The sequence below is a fragment of the Schistocerca americana genome, chromosome 1 (genome assembly GCF_021461395.2).
Source record: "Schistocerca americana isolate TAMUIC-IGC-003095 chromosome 1, iqSchAmer2.1, whole genome shotgun sequence".
Lineage (NCBI taxonomy): Eukaryota > Metazoa > Arthropoda > Insecta > Orthoptera > Acrididae > Schistocerca > Schistocerca americana.
Genome location: NC_060119.1, coordinates 361,955,104 through 361,971,610, shown reverse-complemented (window position 1 = coordinate 361,971,610; position 16,507 = coordinate 361,955,104). Strand labels below are relative to the sequence as shown.

Genomic DNA, 16,507 nt, shown 5'->3' with positions numbered 1-16,507 from the left:
CATTTCTGCCACAGCTGCCATCCAGATCACATCGTAAGAAGTAACAATTACCAGACACACATCTATTGCTTAGAGGTTCTTCACTTCATAGAAGTGTTCTATGTTGGCGAAGAGAGCTATGATTCAGTTCTTGCATGCGAGTTAAGAGATCACGTTATAAGACACACAGAGCCAAACAATAGAAATAACATACTATGTGTGTAAATTACTGACATTCAGGATTATGGGTGTGCAGAATTTACATGAGGAAATCACTGATGATGTTATTGTGGAAGACTGAGTTAAATACATACACAATCCCACAAAATTTGCAAGAAAATTACTGTCTGTAGAAAGCCACCTTTGAAAAGAGAATTTGATTGCTTAGTTCTTGGATACACTTAGTTCTTCAGAGCAGGACAGTTAAAAAATAATAAATTATATGTATTTTTATGTTTCTTGCTCTTTTTTTCCCAAACTTGTAAACACTGCTCCCTCAATACATTTCCTTTCCTATCATATTATCCTTTCTCCACTCTTCCAAAAAAATTTATAAGTATGATGCAGAACAGCCGCCAAGTGTATAGTAACTGTGCTGGCGTGTTTGTCATCTACATCTACACACTGCAAACCACCATGAGGTGCATAGCAGAGCATACGTCCCATTGCACCAGTCATTAAGGTTTCTTCCCGTTCCATTCACACATGGAGCGCGTGAAGAACGATTGCTTGTATACCTCTGTGCATGCAGTAATTAGTCTAATCCTTCCTCACAATCCCTATGTGAGCAGTACACAGGGGGCTGTAGATACTCCTAGAATAATCATTTACAGCCAGTTCTTAAAACTTTATTGACAGACTTTCTCAGGATAGTTTTGTATGTTTGTCTTAGTTTTGTATGTTTGTCTTCAAGAGTCTTCCATGTCATTTCCTGCAGTATCTCTGTGACGCTCTCCCATGAATTAAACAAACCTGCGATCATTTGTGCTGCCCTTATGTGTATACATTGAATATCTCATGTTAATTCTATCTGGTATGGGACCCCCATACTTGAGCAATATTCTAGAACTGATTGCACGAGTGACTGCTAAGGAATCTCCTTTGTAGATTGATTGCACTTCCTCAGTATTTTACCAATAAACCAAAGTTGTGTTAGTGTTAGTTGTGGGGAGCATAAGACTTGTATTGTCTGCTTTGTACCAAGATTAAAACTAACGTGCAGAACTGATGAATACATAAATGTTCATATAATCAAAACTGTAATAGCTTTTTAATTTAACAGCTGAATACTGAAAGTGTATTTTGCTACAATATGACTTAAAATACTGTGAAAATACATTAATATAGAAAGGCTCAAGAACGGAGCTGTGCCTGATATTTCACTACAGCATTTTTCAAACATTTTCATGACGTATTGCTCCATAGTCATAATAAATGACATATAAAAGGTCATTACCCATTTCTGGTTTTAAAACTTTTATTGCAGTTTGCTATGTGCTGATTTCAGTAATCATGTCAGTTTCAAGTGTGTGCCTTGTAATACAGTGTGCATACATTTGTCGGAAAGCAGGGTTTATTGATAAAGTTTGCTGAAGGCTTCCACATGGTGTTGGCGGGTGTATGACTAGAACTTGAATGAGTGAAGAACACAAAAAATATAAAGGAAGCTACCTTCTATACGTGACCCTCCAGCTGTCATTTTTGCTGTTCTGTAGAATAGCAGTTTTAACCGTATTGCATTTCCTTTCAATTCCTAGCGTAACTCTTGTAATCCATGTTATTTGTTCAACGCTCACAATTTCCTTGCATGTAATATCATATTCAAGCTTTTCGAGAGTTACATTTCAGTTGTTTGGCTATTTTGTTTTTATACTTATTTCTGTGTTGTTAAGACACATATTTAGCAATGTATATTGATCCATTTCAATTGTAAATTGTTTGTAGAATAATCCGATTACTTGCGAACAATTATATGAAACCTTTGAAAAATATGGTATGTAAGCATGACATAAAATTAACTTTAACATTAGCAAATTTTATTTTAATTTAGGTCTCAAACAAAAAACATTTGAAAAATACTGTGAAATTACTGATATTACAGTCTCTGCTAAGCTTAGTGAGTGTTAACTATCTTAGATAAATCTAGAATGTGAAAAGTAGACATTCATCAAAGGTCCCATTCAGGTTTCAGTGTCCTGTGCTTATACTGATATGCACCAAGCAAACTGATGATTGCATAATTTCTCCGTTATATCAACACTACCAAAACAATGAAAAACGCAATGCTAAATTTAGAACTAGTGGACATTAACTTCCTTTTGTGTCTCCCAACAGTGTTTGTGATGACAGTATATACTTGAAATTTAACAGCACTTCAAGGTAGGTTTATTTGCTTGACTTATAATGAAGTAATGGAAGAAAGTTGAATAGAGTAATGATTCACCAAACCTAATATAACATTCAATTGAGTGTGATTGGAGCCAGCAAATACTTGGTGAACAGTATTGTGGCTGTTGTGACATTTGGAGTAGTTGTATGGTGAAAATTTATCTTCGGCTTGGCCTTCTGGTTTTGTACAATGACAGAATAAACACAAATGTTTACAAAAACATTTTAGACAACAGGACACTTTGACAATGTCTTGGTATTTTACCTCATTATTAATAATTCCCCTGTATACCAGGACAAGTCTTGTTGTATACCAGATCAAACTCCTACTTGAACACAAACATACATCTAGGAAAGTGCTTGTTGCATGCAGGATGTTGAACAAAAAAGCCTGACAGTCATTACTCACCATACTTCATGATAAATGGTGACAAGTAAGACTTCTGTATATGAAATTAAGCAATAACATTTTGAGGAGAAAAGTACCAACAGAAGCAGAGCTGTGAGGGTGGGTTGTGCCTGGGTAGCTCAATTAGTAGAGCATTTGCCCGTGAAAGGCAAAGATTCTATGTCCAAGTGCCAGTCTGGCACACAGTTTTAATCTTCCATGAAGCCTTATATTCAATTTTTACTGTCTGTTAGTCCTATTAAGAGAGGACTTTTCAAAAATGAAATGTAGCATGAAGAATTTAGTTAGTATTGACCCACAGAAATGTGTTGCTACTATGCAGCACTAGAAGTGAGACAAAATTCTTTTTCTCTTTGAAATTTCTTAGATGCATAAATACAAAATCAGTTTAGTGTATTTTGATTAAATAATTTGTCAAAATCACATGGTGAAATACAAAGTGTCTAACATTTAAGTTTTTGCTCTTCCACATGTAACAAATGTATGTGCACTGCATGTTGAAACAGCTTGATATTAAAATAATAGAAATGGGAAAATGTCACTGTATTAATCTGACAACAATATGTTGGAACTGTAAATAATTTTTATGTCTATTTATCATTGTTTATTTTTTTTATTAAATCTGGAACTTTGTGTCAGATTCCAGTTCGGTCCCGTGGGTGGGCAGTTCGAACCAAGAAAATGGCTATATCGAGTGCTTCTACACTTGTTGGAAATTCATCTTTCTATACACAGAGTCCAGAAAAATTTCGCTTGCAAAAACCGCATAGCTCCCCAGGTGCATTTAGGATATCAGGTAATTGCATACAGCAGCAAAAATGTCTTGCAGATAGTGTATAAGCTAGGAACAGCTGTTCATCTCTCACTAACTATGTTCTTCTCACTTGTTTAAGTAAAGGCAAGACCATAATGTTTGTCAAATCTTTTGTACTAAGGATGCTGATTTTGAAACCTTTATTTGTTTATATTAGGACCAGCTGCACCAGAAGAAGGAATGGATGTCTCAGCAGCAATGCAGTGTGAAATCACACACCGGTCTGACCCTGAATGTTCCATTCGGCGTTTGCTCTTGATGTCATATTTTCCAAGTGGTTTTTGGTCCAGACTTATCACACGAATTTTAGCAGATGATGCTATTGTAGATATTGTCAGGTCATTTTTCATTATGCCAAAGGAGGTGAGTTAACATTCTAAGTTCCACTGGTTTCTACAGTGTGTATTGAACATTACTTTTGTCTTGATCAACTTGTACTTTCCAAAATCACACTGTCATTCTTATTAGGTTGTTCAAGATGCAAAGTTGGCTCATGTTCTTGATGTCAGAGCTGAATGGATTTTGTGGCAAACTGGAATGGAACTTCAGTACGCTGATACAGTCCTGTTTCGAATGAAGGAAGTTCTCCCTTCAATGAGAAACTCTCCAATAGACTACAGGCAACTGAGGTACAGCTTTTCTTCAGACATGAGGAAATCATAGTGTTCTTGAACAGATCTTTTATGCATGTTTCTATGGTTTGTTACCATGTCTGAAATGAAAACTTTGCAAAGATTTTGTAATAATTTTTTCATTGCAGCCAATTCATTTTTCTTCTTTCTTTATGCTTTTTGTTTCTGCTGTGTAATGAAAACTACTTTATGTGGGTAATCTGGGGCAAGAGTAAATTACGAAAAATGCCTATTGTATACAATAAAATCAGTTTCTGTGTGCAAGCAAACCAAAACATAATATGTGAAAAAAGCATTTTTATAGCCATCAGCAGGACACATTCAGCTTCATTCTTTTCTGGTTTCAGTTTTTACAACCATCATCACAGGAAGGAAAGCAGTACATCAGAAGGATCAAAACTGCCTTCTATTCATACAAGACTCATTAGCAAACCAAATACAACAGTACCTCAAAATGGTATTAAAATACACACAATTTAACTATATAATGTAATTGAATATAATAGAGGGAAACATTCCACGTGGGAAAAATATATCTAAAAAAAAGATGATGTGACTTACCAAACGAAAGCGCTGGCAGGTTGATAGACACACAACGAAAGCGCTGGCAGGTTGATAGACACACAAACATACACACAAAGTTCAAGCTTTCGCAAGCAACGGTTGCTTCATCAGGAAAGAGGGAAGGAGAGGGGAAGATGAAAGGATGTGGGTTTTAAGGGAGAGGGTAAGGAGTCATTCCAATCCTGGGAGCGGAAAGACTTACCTTAGGGGGGAAAAAAGGACAGGTATACACTCGCGCGCGCGCGCCCACACACACACACACACACACACACACACACACACACACACACACACAGATATCCATCCGCATATACACAGACACAAGCTTGTTTGTCTCTTTGGTCTCAGCATTTCTTCACAGTAACTACTAATTTCTTCACTCCCTTTTAGTTTTCTACATCTGTCATTTCCTTACCTGTCCATTTTTCGTTGTCCCACTCCCACCTCTGTTATGTACAATGCACATAGCTTTTGACTCTTATTAACTAGTATATGACGTTTTAGCAGCCATCTCTGTCTTGCATATTACTCTATCTTCCACCTTTAAGCTCACAGGTTGTCAAATATCTTCGAGTGCAGTCCCCAACAATCAGTCTTCCTTCTCATCCTGTCTGATAAGTCTCCCCTGACCTGAGGTTCTGGGTGACTTTTCTGAAATTTGCTTCTTTTCCTAGACCTCTCCAGTCCTTTTCCTTGACCCCTCTTCCTTCCCCTTCAACCTTTCTCCCTGAAAAAGGAGCCACTGGCTCCAAAAACTTGCCTTATTATAACCTTCTTTCTTGTGTGTGTTTTGTCACCACTTGGTGTGTAGATTTTTTATCTATCCGATTGCATTATGCTAGCAAAAATTGATTGTTTTCATAGTTACATAATTTAACCAGTGTCATAAATCACATAGACAGTTTGCGTAAGAAACTACTAACCATTGTTTGGAGTAGCACAAAGTTTTTATCTATCTGATGTACTACTTTTCTTCCAGTGATGATGGTTTGATGGTTGTGAAAACCAAAGCTGGTTAAGAATGAACTTGAATGTATATGACTGATGACTACAAAAATTGTTTTCTTCAAATATTTAACAGCTATTGCAAGTTACTTATACAGCATAACAAAGCATAATTTTTGGAAATTGGTGGATGGGTGTCTTACCATCTGTTCTCCATAACATAATAAATAATGCATCACAGTATCTGTGAGATAATGGACATGTTGATTCATAAGAAATTTTGTAATCACTTGTGCATTAACTTGGCTGGAAGTGACTGATAATAGCTGCGTCTAGTAAAGCCCACTACATGGCCATGGTGCACCTCCTTCCAGCCATGCAGACAGGATGAAGTTCTCCTTACTCGTCTTTGCATAGGCCACAGTTCTCACAGTTGTTAACACTCCAGTTCCGTCATAGGTGTATTCATTGTGAATTAAAAATAACTTTTTTCACCATCTGTTGGTCCTGTTAAGAGAGGTATTTCAATAACAATGAAACATATCCTTGAGGAACATAGAAAAGTAAGACTTGTGTAATTCAGAAAGAAAGTGGTACATGTTTTCTTCCCTCTGAATTAAGCATGTGAAGCTTGTAATAGGGATTGTAATACCATTAATCTAATGTTGTGTTGTACCAAATGAGGTGTCACAGTGCTGATGTAGTTGGCCTTGCATTTGGGATTAGTGAGGATAAAATCCCCATGTTTTCCATAGTTCTCCCAAATACGTTATGGTGTACATAGGATGGGTCTGTAGAAAAGTAAGTGGATGCATTTCTTTCTTTAGATTTTGCTGTTTTCTGTTCCTCCTGCAACAGCGACCTGTCAGTTAACAACCTACAGTGTGGAGGTTAGAGGAATGGACTGCAAAGAGAGGTTTTCGGTTTTTGCATATAAGTGTGTGTGTGTGTGTGTGTGTGTGTGTGTGTGTGTGTGTGTGTGTGTTCATTTTAAATGTTCGCATCATATTTTTAATTTACCTGACTTGCATACGAGGGATATCATTCTACATTTTAAAGACTCAGTGAGGTCTCTTGAGTCCAGATTGTAATGGTTACCATACTTGAGAGACTTGAAAGCCAGGACTCAGAAGGCATTGTATATCTTAAAGTGCCTTAGCCACAGGTCTTGAGTTGCAGACAGGACACATCTGCTCCAGTTTTATAGGGCTTTCTTGCAGCTAGACTGTGGGAGCACAGTGTACGGTTCAGCGAGGCTTTCCTAACTGAAGATTATTGATGCTACCCACCATGGCTGGCCAGGGGTGCATAGAGGACAAGGCCCATACCCAGTCTCTATGCTGAGGTTGGGGAACTCCCACTCACCGTCCAGCAGCAGCTTCTCAAAGTGCGTCAGGCATTTAAGTTTATCACAGCTCCAACTTCACCTGCATACCATACTGTTGCTCGTCCACCTCTGGAATGCCTTTTCTGCGATTGTCCAATGCAACAAGGTCATTTGGTATCAGTGTGCAGCATGTGCTGGAGTCACTTGGCACGGAGCACATACAACCCCAAATCCAGGGTTTTAACTGCCTGCCACCATGATTACTGCAGAAGCCCAGAATAATTTTAGATTTAGTACAATACAGCAGAGATTGCACTCCTGGATATGTTTTTAATTCATTATTTAATGATTTTTTAACTGAGCACCACAACTCTAAAACTGTCTTTACAGATGGGTTGAAATGGGAGGACTCTGTTGGTTACTCTGTTGTTTTCCCTGATCATGTCCTCAAAGCCTGATTGCCTCTAGACTTTACTGTCTTTAAGGCAGTTCTTGCAGGCACTGAAGCAAATGAGGCATGCTTTGTTAAATTTTTGTCTCTTCCAATTCTTTGAGTGCTGTTCACTCTCTACAATGCTTGTACTCTGCAAATAAAGTAGTCCATAATATTCAGGATGCCCTCCTTCAACTACATCGAATGGGAAGGAGCTGTCTTTCTCCTGGGGAGCAAAAGGAGGCATGTAGCAATCATCAGTTATGTCAGTGTGTTATCCTCTGCATCCTACTACCTCGCTGTTGAGATACACAGTTATGCGTCAATGGGAAGATGAGTGGCTGGAAGTGGCTGATAATAAGCTGCGTCTAGTAAAGCCCACTACATGGCCATGGCGCACCTCCTTCCAGCCGTGCAGACAGGATGAAGTTCTCCTTACTCGTCTTTGCATAGGCCACAGTTCTCTAACTCATGGATTCTTTCTCTGGCGAGAGTACCCTCCATTGTGTGGTGCTTGCGACATATAGGTCACTGTACATCACATTTTACTAGACCAAGTGCCAGTGGCAGATTTGCTGGCAGATCTACCCTCTATTTTAAGTGAGAACGAAACAAATGTGGTTTGAGTTTTAAGGTTTTGTAATATGTCTAATTTGTTTCCTAAGATTTTAGGGAAAGGTTCTTAATGTATTAACAGGGTGACTGGCTCCCCATGTCATTTGTAAGTGGTCAGCCAGTCACATTTCCCTGTGCCTTTCTTTTGGCTCTTCTGTGGTTTTACTTCTGTTTTAATCCCTTGTATAGCAGCTTTCACCCTCCTCCATTGTATTAAGGCCTGTAAGATAGAGTGATTGTGTGGGTTAATGCAAGTGAGGTGGGAATGAGTGCATAAGTTATTTTATAGGTTTGCTCCTCACTGTCATTTTATCCATCTTTGTTCCTTTTAATATGGACAAGGGCACTGATAGCCTTGTCACTGAGCACCTATAAGCTCCAAACATGTTGCTTCCTTCATTTTATGGAAGATGATACAGGTGTGAAGTGCAACAGCACCACTACTAGTGAGGAGGCAGACATTTGAGACAGTTTATTTAATATCGGAAACTGTAGAAAAAAAGGAAACTTCGTTATGTTATGTTTTCTTTCCAGCCAGAAAGGTTACTTATTTTCATGTTTTAGAAGGCTGCCAATACTGTGTTGGCACATGACCTTACAAGTTTTATTTGATGGGATTTTATCAGTCTATATTTGTTGTTGATTTGCTAAGAAATTTGTCTTTTTTGTCATTGTGTAGTAAAAAACACACATTTTCTATAGTCTGATGTGAAATCAAAACTAGCAGAATTATACATCCACAGGATGAGAGAAAACTATCATTTATGCATTGGTAAAGAAAATATTTTGTAGTAATTTTCCGATGTGTTTTTCTTAACTTTGTTCGAAAACATATTTCCATTCAGTTCCCATTAACAACTGGACAAGGAGGTGTCTGTACACAAGAGCTCATCAGAACTTTCTGTTCTGCACTTCTAACTTATTTTGGAAATAGTATTTTGCTACAAAGGTGACCTTGTGTAGTCAGTAATTAAAATTTCTCAGTGAGATGGCACACTGGTTAAGACACTGGATTCATATTTGGGAGTATGGCTGTTCAGAACTCTGTCCAGCCATCCAGATTTTGATTTTCTTTGTTTCCCTCATCAAATGCTGTGGTGGTTCATTTCAATAAGACATTATCCATTTCTTACCCATTGTTTACCAATCCAAGTGTGTGATGTGTTCCCTCTCTAACAACCATGTGATTGGTGGGAAGTTAAGTCATAACCTTTTTCCTTCTCCCAAAGAATGAACATTGTCAAAATTGGTACAAAATGTAATAGTTTTCATTCTTCTGGCATTATATTTTGAGGCTGGATGCAAAGTATCAATCAGCTAGATCTTGTAAATTAAACCGATAACATTAGAAGAATTATTCTCATGATATTCTGTGCTCTGTGATATGAACATTTGTGAAAGAGAGAAATGTTTTATAACATATGCCTACATTACCTCTTGCTGCTAAACATATGCCTGTTGCACTGATAATTTCTCATTGCAAGACACATTATCAAGAAGTAAATAAAATAAATACATTTTAAATGTTTTTTAATTTTTCTTCTTTGTAGATTGTTTAATCAGTCTGCCGTATTTGATTTTTGCTAACATTGGTATCCTCTAGATGCCATGTTTATATCACACACACAGCTCAGATCAAATTTAAAACTGTTGCACTTTTTTAACAGTGTTCATATTTACTAAGAATTGTTCAATAGTCACAAGTATATTTTACATTACTTTTTAATTTTTTTTCTTTTCTCTGTAGGTTTCGTCTGAAACAGGAGGAAGCTTGGACTGATGTTGATCTGATAAATTCTTCTATACTTGAAATATATTTTCCTGTAGATACAATTGTTATAAAGAGACCTATCACAGATGAATATGCTGAAGGAGAACCTATAGGTTATCAGGCAATTGTTCTGGACCCTAGTCCAGAATGCACTGCAAAACTCCTAGCATTAGCTGTGGATCATATTGATATCTTACTAGAGGACTGGTACCCTACTCTCGGTAATACTCTAATGTCTGATTCCATCAGATATCTCTTTGTGTTATCATTATCATTGGTGAATAGCACAGTTATCATTTGTAGCTAATAATAATTATGTTACTTGTCATGAATGACAGGAACCAGGTTTGTGCACACCTCAGAAGGAAAATTCCTGGTTACAAGACTAGTACCTTGTCCGAGGTGTCTCGCATCTTTGGGAGACATGGATCCTATGCAGCGTATGGAGAGCTGGCACAGTCATGATCCTAATAACTTAGGAGTAGGTCCAAGAAGCTTGGCAGAGGTAAAAATAAATTATACTGATCATTTTGGACATAGAGAAAGAATTTCACTGTAGAGAGGACTGCCATATTCTAGTTGTGTATTGCTATAAAATATAACATAGATATATCATTGGTAATTGTTGTGTAACAAAGAGAAATGTTAAACTGGGTACATATTTTTGGAGGTACTCATTACTGTATAAATTATAATGTCCAATATAGCAGGTACATCCTTGGTGTTTCATGAATGATTCAAAATATTGGAACAAGATGTTTTGCAAGTAAAAGTACAATAAGGGATAAGTTTTTTACTGTATTGTGAAAATTCTTCAATTTTTATCAACTGACATAGGAAAACTACTTTGACATGATGAAGTTGCCAAAGTTTGTGATTAAAAAGAAAAAACAGGATGACAAATGTGCTAAATGTTTACACTGAGAATATTATCGATGGTTTCACCTCCATTCCCACTTAAACATTACACTATATGTAACCAATTAACTGTGATAACTATTGAGTCTTGTGATTTCAAACTAAATACAAAATCTTCAGGAATTTTGAAGAGCCAGAAGAATTGGAATGACAGTTTGTAATAGATAGTACGTCTCCTTTAGAAATCATGATCAGAAAAAATTTGCAATATGTGGAACCAAAGGGACCCAAGTGTAACAAAGATGACTGTAGGCAAAATTAGAAGCTAAAGAAAATGTTCTTAGATTGAATTTTCTCATGTTGAGAAATCAGAAGGGAGTGATCTGTTTTATGTGCTAAAAAGTTTCTAAAGCCAAGATCACATAAATACTCTGGAAAACTACTGCAGATACAAATCTGGGACATGTTTTATTAGATTCACCAGATCAATAACAACAAAATAAATGGAAATCATGCTTTACTTTAACCTCATACAGTTTCGTGATGGCTTCGTATTAGCGAAGTTGCTAAATTTCAGGCAAAATCTTTTGTTAACTGTAACTCCATAACTAAACATTTGCGGACCTATGTTTATATGAACTTTTTCCTTTAGTTTTACCTGTAGAATAACATATTAAAATATTTGCATATCTTTGTGAATCACTCTGTATAAAGGTTTGTCGTAAATAATGGAAAGTCCAGGAAGGAATGTAACAATATTATGAAAAGGATAATTGCTACTTACCATATAGCAGAGATACTGGGTCACACATAGACACAACAAAAAGGCTGTCGGAAAGTTAGCTTTCGACCAACAAGGTCTTCATTGAAAATACAACATACACACACATACTCATGCAAATGCAACTTACACACACGTGATCACAGTCTGTGGCAGCTGAAGATAGACTGCAAGCAGCAGCGCATAATTGGGAGAGGCAACTGGGTGATGGGGCTAAGGAGGAGACTAGGGCGGGGAGGGAGAAAGATGGCAGAGTAGGGGTAGTGGTAGGGGACAGTTAAGTATTGTTCGTGGGAGCATGCAAGTATGAGGGGGGGGAGAGGGTAGAGCAGCTACGTACAATTGGGAGTTCAGGTGGAGAGTCTGGGGGAGGGGGGCAATAGAAAAGGAGAGAAACAAAAGAGACTGTGGGTGAGTTGGTAGAATAGAGGGCTGTGTAGTGCTGGAATGGCAACAGGAAAAGGGCGAAATGGGTAAGGACAATAACTAAAGAAGGTTGAGGTCTTGAGGTCAGGAGAGTTACGAAAAAGTAGGATATATTGCAGGGAGAGTTCCCACCTGTGCAACTCAGAAAAGCTAGTGTTGGTGGGAAGAATCAAGGTGGTACAGACTGTGATGCAGTCATTGAAATGAAGAACGTTGTGTTGGGTGGTGGGCTCAGCGATTGGTGGTCCAGCTGTTTCTTGCCTACAGTTTGTCGGTGGCTATTCATATGGACACCTCTTTGGTTGTCATTCCCTTGAACAAAGCAGCAGAGTGGTAGCAGCTTACCTTATAGATCACTTGAGTGGTTTCACAGGCAGCCATGCCTTTGATGAGATAGGTCATGTTTGTGATCAGACTGGAGTAGGTGGTGATGGGAGGTGTTGCATCTAGGTCTATTATAGGGTTATGAGCCACATGAGGCACGGGGCTGGGAGCAGGTAGGGATGGCCAAGAATATTGTATAAGTTCAGTTGGCAGTGTACCACTGTGGGAGGGGTGGGAAGGGTAGTGGGTAGTACATTTCTCATTTCAGGGCATGACAAGAGGTAGTCGAAACCCTGGTGGAAAATGTAGTTTAGTTGCTCCAGTCCTGGATGGTACTGACCCATGAGGAGAATGTGCTACATTTTATATGTATGACAGCTCGGCATGAGGTCCAATTCAAAATGAACACATTTTATAACAAAAATTTTTGACGACCTGAAGATGGCAGCATAGTCTGTTGGCACTGGTTGTTCGTAAATGAAGAAATATTTTGCAATCATGTTCCTAAGTTGCAGAGGTTGGAAAGATGAGAAAAAAGCAATAAAGCAAGAGGGAAGAAACAGTAGAAGGAAATGCATGAAGAAGTGAAAAGCCACTGGTATGAATGAAACCAAGCAAAGCACAATATTTTATTCATAATGGATTTAGCAGTGACAATTAACATTTGTTTATTGTGTGTGGCACCCTTACTACAGTGTCTCCTTTTTTCTAGTGGGTATGGAAATCATGTATATTAAGTCAAATTTAAAAAAAAAAAGTAATATTAAAATAATAGTGATAAACAGTAATTGTTGCTTATTATAATGATAATGTGAAGTACAGATACATGAAGAGAATTCTATATTGATTTTGATTTGTTGAAAAGGCACTCCATCAGGCTGAGAGGGATCGCCAATATGGACCACAAGTACGGAAGTCACAAGAAAGTTACACGTCAGATGTTGATAGTGGTGTTGGTCCTGATAGCACTGGCTCCAGGTATAACTTCTGATGTTACTTCAGTGATCCTGTGAGGAAGTTTTAATTATATTCTCTTTCCTTTTAACACAGCTGATAAAATATACACTGATCAGCCAGAACATGATGACCAACTACCTGATAGCCAGTATGTCCAACTTTGGCACAAATAACAGCAGTGACGCATCGTGGCACGGAAGCAATGAGGTCATGGTAGGTTGATGGAGGAAGCTGGTACCACATTTTCACACGCAAGTTACCTAATTCATGTAAATTCTATATGGGGTGGGGGGGGTGGGGTGGATGACGAGCTCTGACACCACGTTCAGTCATATCCCAGGTGTATTCGATCAGTTTCAGTTGGGGGGCCAACACATCAATTAGAACTCGCCCCTGTGTTTCTGTAAACATTCCATCACATTCCTGGCCTTATGACGTGACACACTATCCTGCTGAAAAATGCTACGGCTGTCAGGAAACATGATTGTCATGAAGGGGTGTACGAGGTCTGCAACAAGTGTACAATATTCCTTGACTGTCATATTGTCTTGCATGAGCCACACTGGACCCATGGACGCCCATGTGAATGTTTTCCAGAGCATAATGGAGATCCCCCTCCCCCCCCACCGCCACCTTGTCTCCATCTTACAGTACAGATATTGAGAAAAAAGCTACGCTCCTGGAAGACGACGGATTCATGCCCTCCCATCAGCGTGATGATGAAGGTATCGGGATACATTGGATCATGCAATGCGCTGCATCTGTGTCAATGTCCACTGCCAATGGTCACATGCCCATTCCAGTTGTACTTGCCGATGTCATGTGGTGTTAACATTGGCATGTGCACAGGAGGCTGTGGAGGTGCATCGTTAGGAGTGTTCAGTGCACTGTGTGTTCAGAAACACTTGTATTCTGCCCATCACTAAAGTCTGATGTTAGTTCTGCCACAGTTTGTTGCCTGTCCTATTTTACCAGTCTCCCCAGCCTATGAGACCTTTTATCTGTAATGAGGTGTGGCCATCCATTCCCATGACATCTGGACATCGTTTCACCTCGGTTTCACCATGTGTTGAAGACACTCACCACAGCATTCCTCGAACACCAAAGAAGCTGTGCAGTTTCCAAAATGCTCGTGCTGAGCCTCTGGCCAGTCACAATCTGTTCTCGATCTGACTCAAATAAATCACAAGCCTTCCCTATTCTACACACAGACAGTGTGCTCAATGGTACTACATGCACCATGTGTGTGTGTCTAACTAGCAGTCATTCCTTGCCAGGTGACCTTGCTAATGCCTGTACAGGTTTATATTGATAGTGGGTCAGTGATCATAATTTTCTGGCTGATCAGTGTAAATACTGTTCTTTGAGCAGATTCATAGCTTAAAATAACAATGTGTAGAATAAGTCTTACTTGGTTATACTTAAAGCCTATTTTACACGATGACATTGGATTGCACCACTCGTTATGTGGAATGAGTTGCATGCAGATGAGTTCATATTTGACTGCAGACATGGCGAAACCAGTATACACTTCAGTTTTGTCATTTTGTAGGTTCATTAATCGTGTCTGAAATGAAAGTTTTGGCAGCTGCACGTCGCACGAGTTGTGATGGAGTTAAAACTTGTTGCATGGGATTGCTGCATAAGAAAAAAATAAGAAACGTGTTTCGATTCGTGACCGAATGAAGAAAAGACGTAAGCTCTGAAATAATTTGTAATGGAAGATCCAAGAAGTTCTTTTAATTACCTTAGAATGTCACCAGAACTGTTCAAGTTTCTTCTAAATAGAGTTCATTATGTGATAAGAAATAAAGGTACTGTAATGCATGAAGTACTGCCGCCAGAACTGAAATTACATATCACATGTCAGGTGTTACAATCGAGAACACTTGGCGTGCCATATGATGCGGTTTAAGTTGGTGACGACACTTTTTCATTAACACCAATAATTATTTACATTAACAGTAATAATTATTAACATTAACAGCAGTACTCTCTTGAAATCTGTACAGTGGCAATATTTCAAAATTCAAACATATGTGAATGGAGAGCATTGCTGTAACCTTTCAAATAGATGAATATTGAATAAAGAATGCAGCTTCTTGATTTGTGTAGCCTTGCCTCCTATCAGCAATATTCCTTAAAAAGTTAAAAAAAATTGTCAAACTATCTGTGTTCTGATCACACGTGATGCTCTCAGGAGCAGCAATATATTGCTTATTTTTGTAATCAACATCACTGAAATCTCACAAACACCTATGCAAAGCATAGATACCCAAAAAGCGAGCATTATACTCCATTCCTCATTGGATATTTAAGTTTGTCTACACTCTACGTACGCATATAACCTCAAAACTCATGCAACTAGTGTTGCCAAAGTTGGAACACGCCAAATGTGTTTAGTTTCACCGACGAGTTGCGCAAACGTGCATCGCGCATGTGCAGTGGCCAGTGGTGCAGTTGCCTGCAACCTAGTGTCGTGTAAACGAGGCTTAAGGGTAAGTTGTAAGTATAGGCTTATTACTTGTAATAATATCTGGAGCAATTAAAAAAGCTTGATAACTACATGTTGGAGTGATGGAAACTAATGTTGGAAGACAATTTCCAGTATACTAACGCTGCCACGTCGTTTAGATCACCTGTCTTGTATATCACTTTTTATTTGGAATTCTGATGGCACCTGAGGGAAAAGGGGTGAGTGAACGTGATCTCTCGCTTGGAGGGCAGGGGCAGATTTGTAATTAACTTCTGGGAGAATTTGTGGCTGATGTTTGTGGTGAACCAAAAAGGGAGTCATTAACTTTTGTGCGACTACTAAAGATTCATTACAACAGATGAAAAACAGTGTTTACCTAGTCCTGTGGGATTGGCCTATTGTTTCATTGATCAGTTCGCCAGCAGCCATTTATCCAAAACTATGTAATTTTTGTCACATCAGTCACAGGCTGCTGAGAAGCAAAGAAAACTTGTTTAAGTAATATCTTGGTAGAAGAGGTCCCATAACAAGGAGATACAATCTGAGTGGTGGCAGTGATTTTCCAATTGCTTGCCCCACCATTCTCCTTGCTCTAATGCCAGCCATGTGTTAGTGTTAATCAAGCATTCTCACTAGCTTGGAGATAATGTGCTGATTAAAAATTTTAGTTGCTCTTTAATAAGCATTTCAAAGTGCTCTTTATAAGCAGGTGTGCAAAACTTAAGGATGAAAGTGTCACTGCCAACTAACAAAGCTTAATGAAACTTTGCCCATACATAAAAAGAATTGCTGCAGCATAGTGCAGAAG

At 38.4% G+C, this 16,507-nt stretch overlaps 1 protein-coding gene across 1 annotated transcript in view; it reads left to right on the top strand.

Annotated features, from left to right (window-relative positions):
- LOC124550888 (leucine-rich repeat serine/threonine-protein kinase 1) overlaps window positions 1-16,507 on the top strand; it is a 146,708-nt gene that overhangs the window by 73,228 nt on the left and 56,973 nt on the right. The window contains exons 26-31 of the mRNA XM_047125694.1: window positions 3,416-3,572; window positions 3,748-3,953; window positions 4,059-4,219; window positions 9,854-10,098; window positions 10,216-10,382; window positions 13,132-13,244. Of these exons, the coding sequence (XP_046981650.1) occupies window positions 3,416-3,572; window positions 3,748-3,953; window positions 4,059-4,219; window positions 9,854-10,098; window positions 10,216-10,382; window positions 13,132-13,244 (1,049 nt within the window). The remainder of the gene's footprint in view (window positions 1-3,415; window positions 3,573-3,747; window positions 3,954-4,058; window positions 4,220-9,853; window positions 10,099-10,215; window positions 10,383-13,131; window positions 13,245-16,507) is intronic.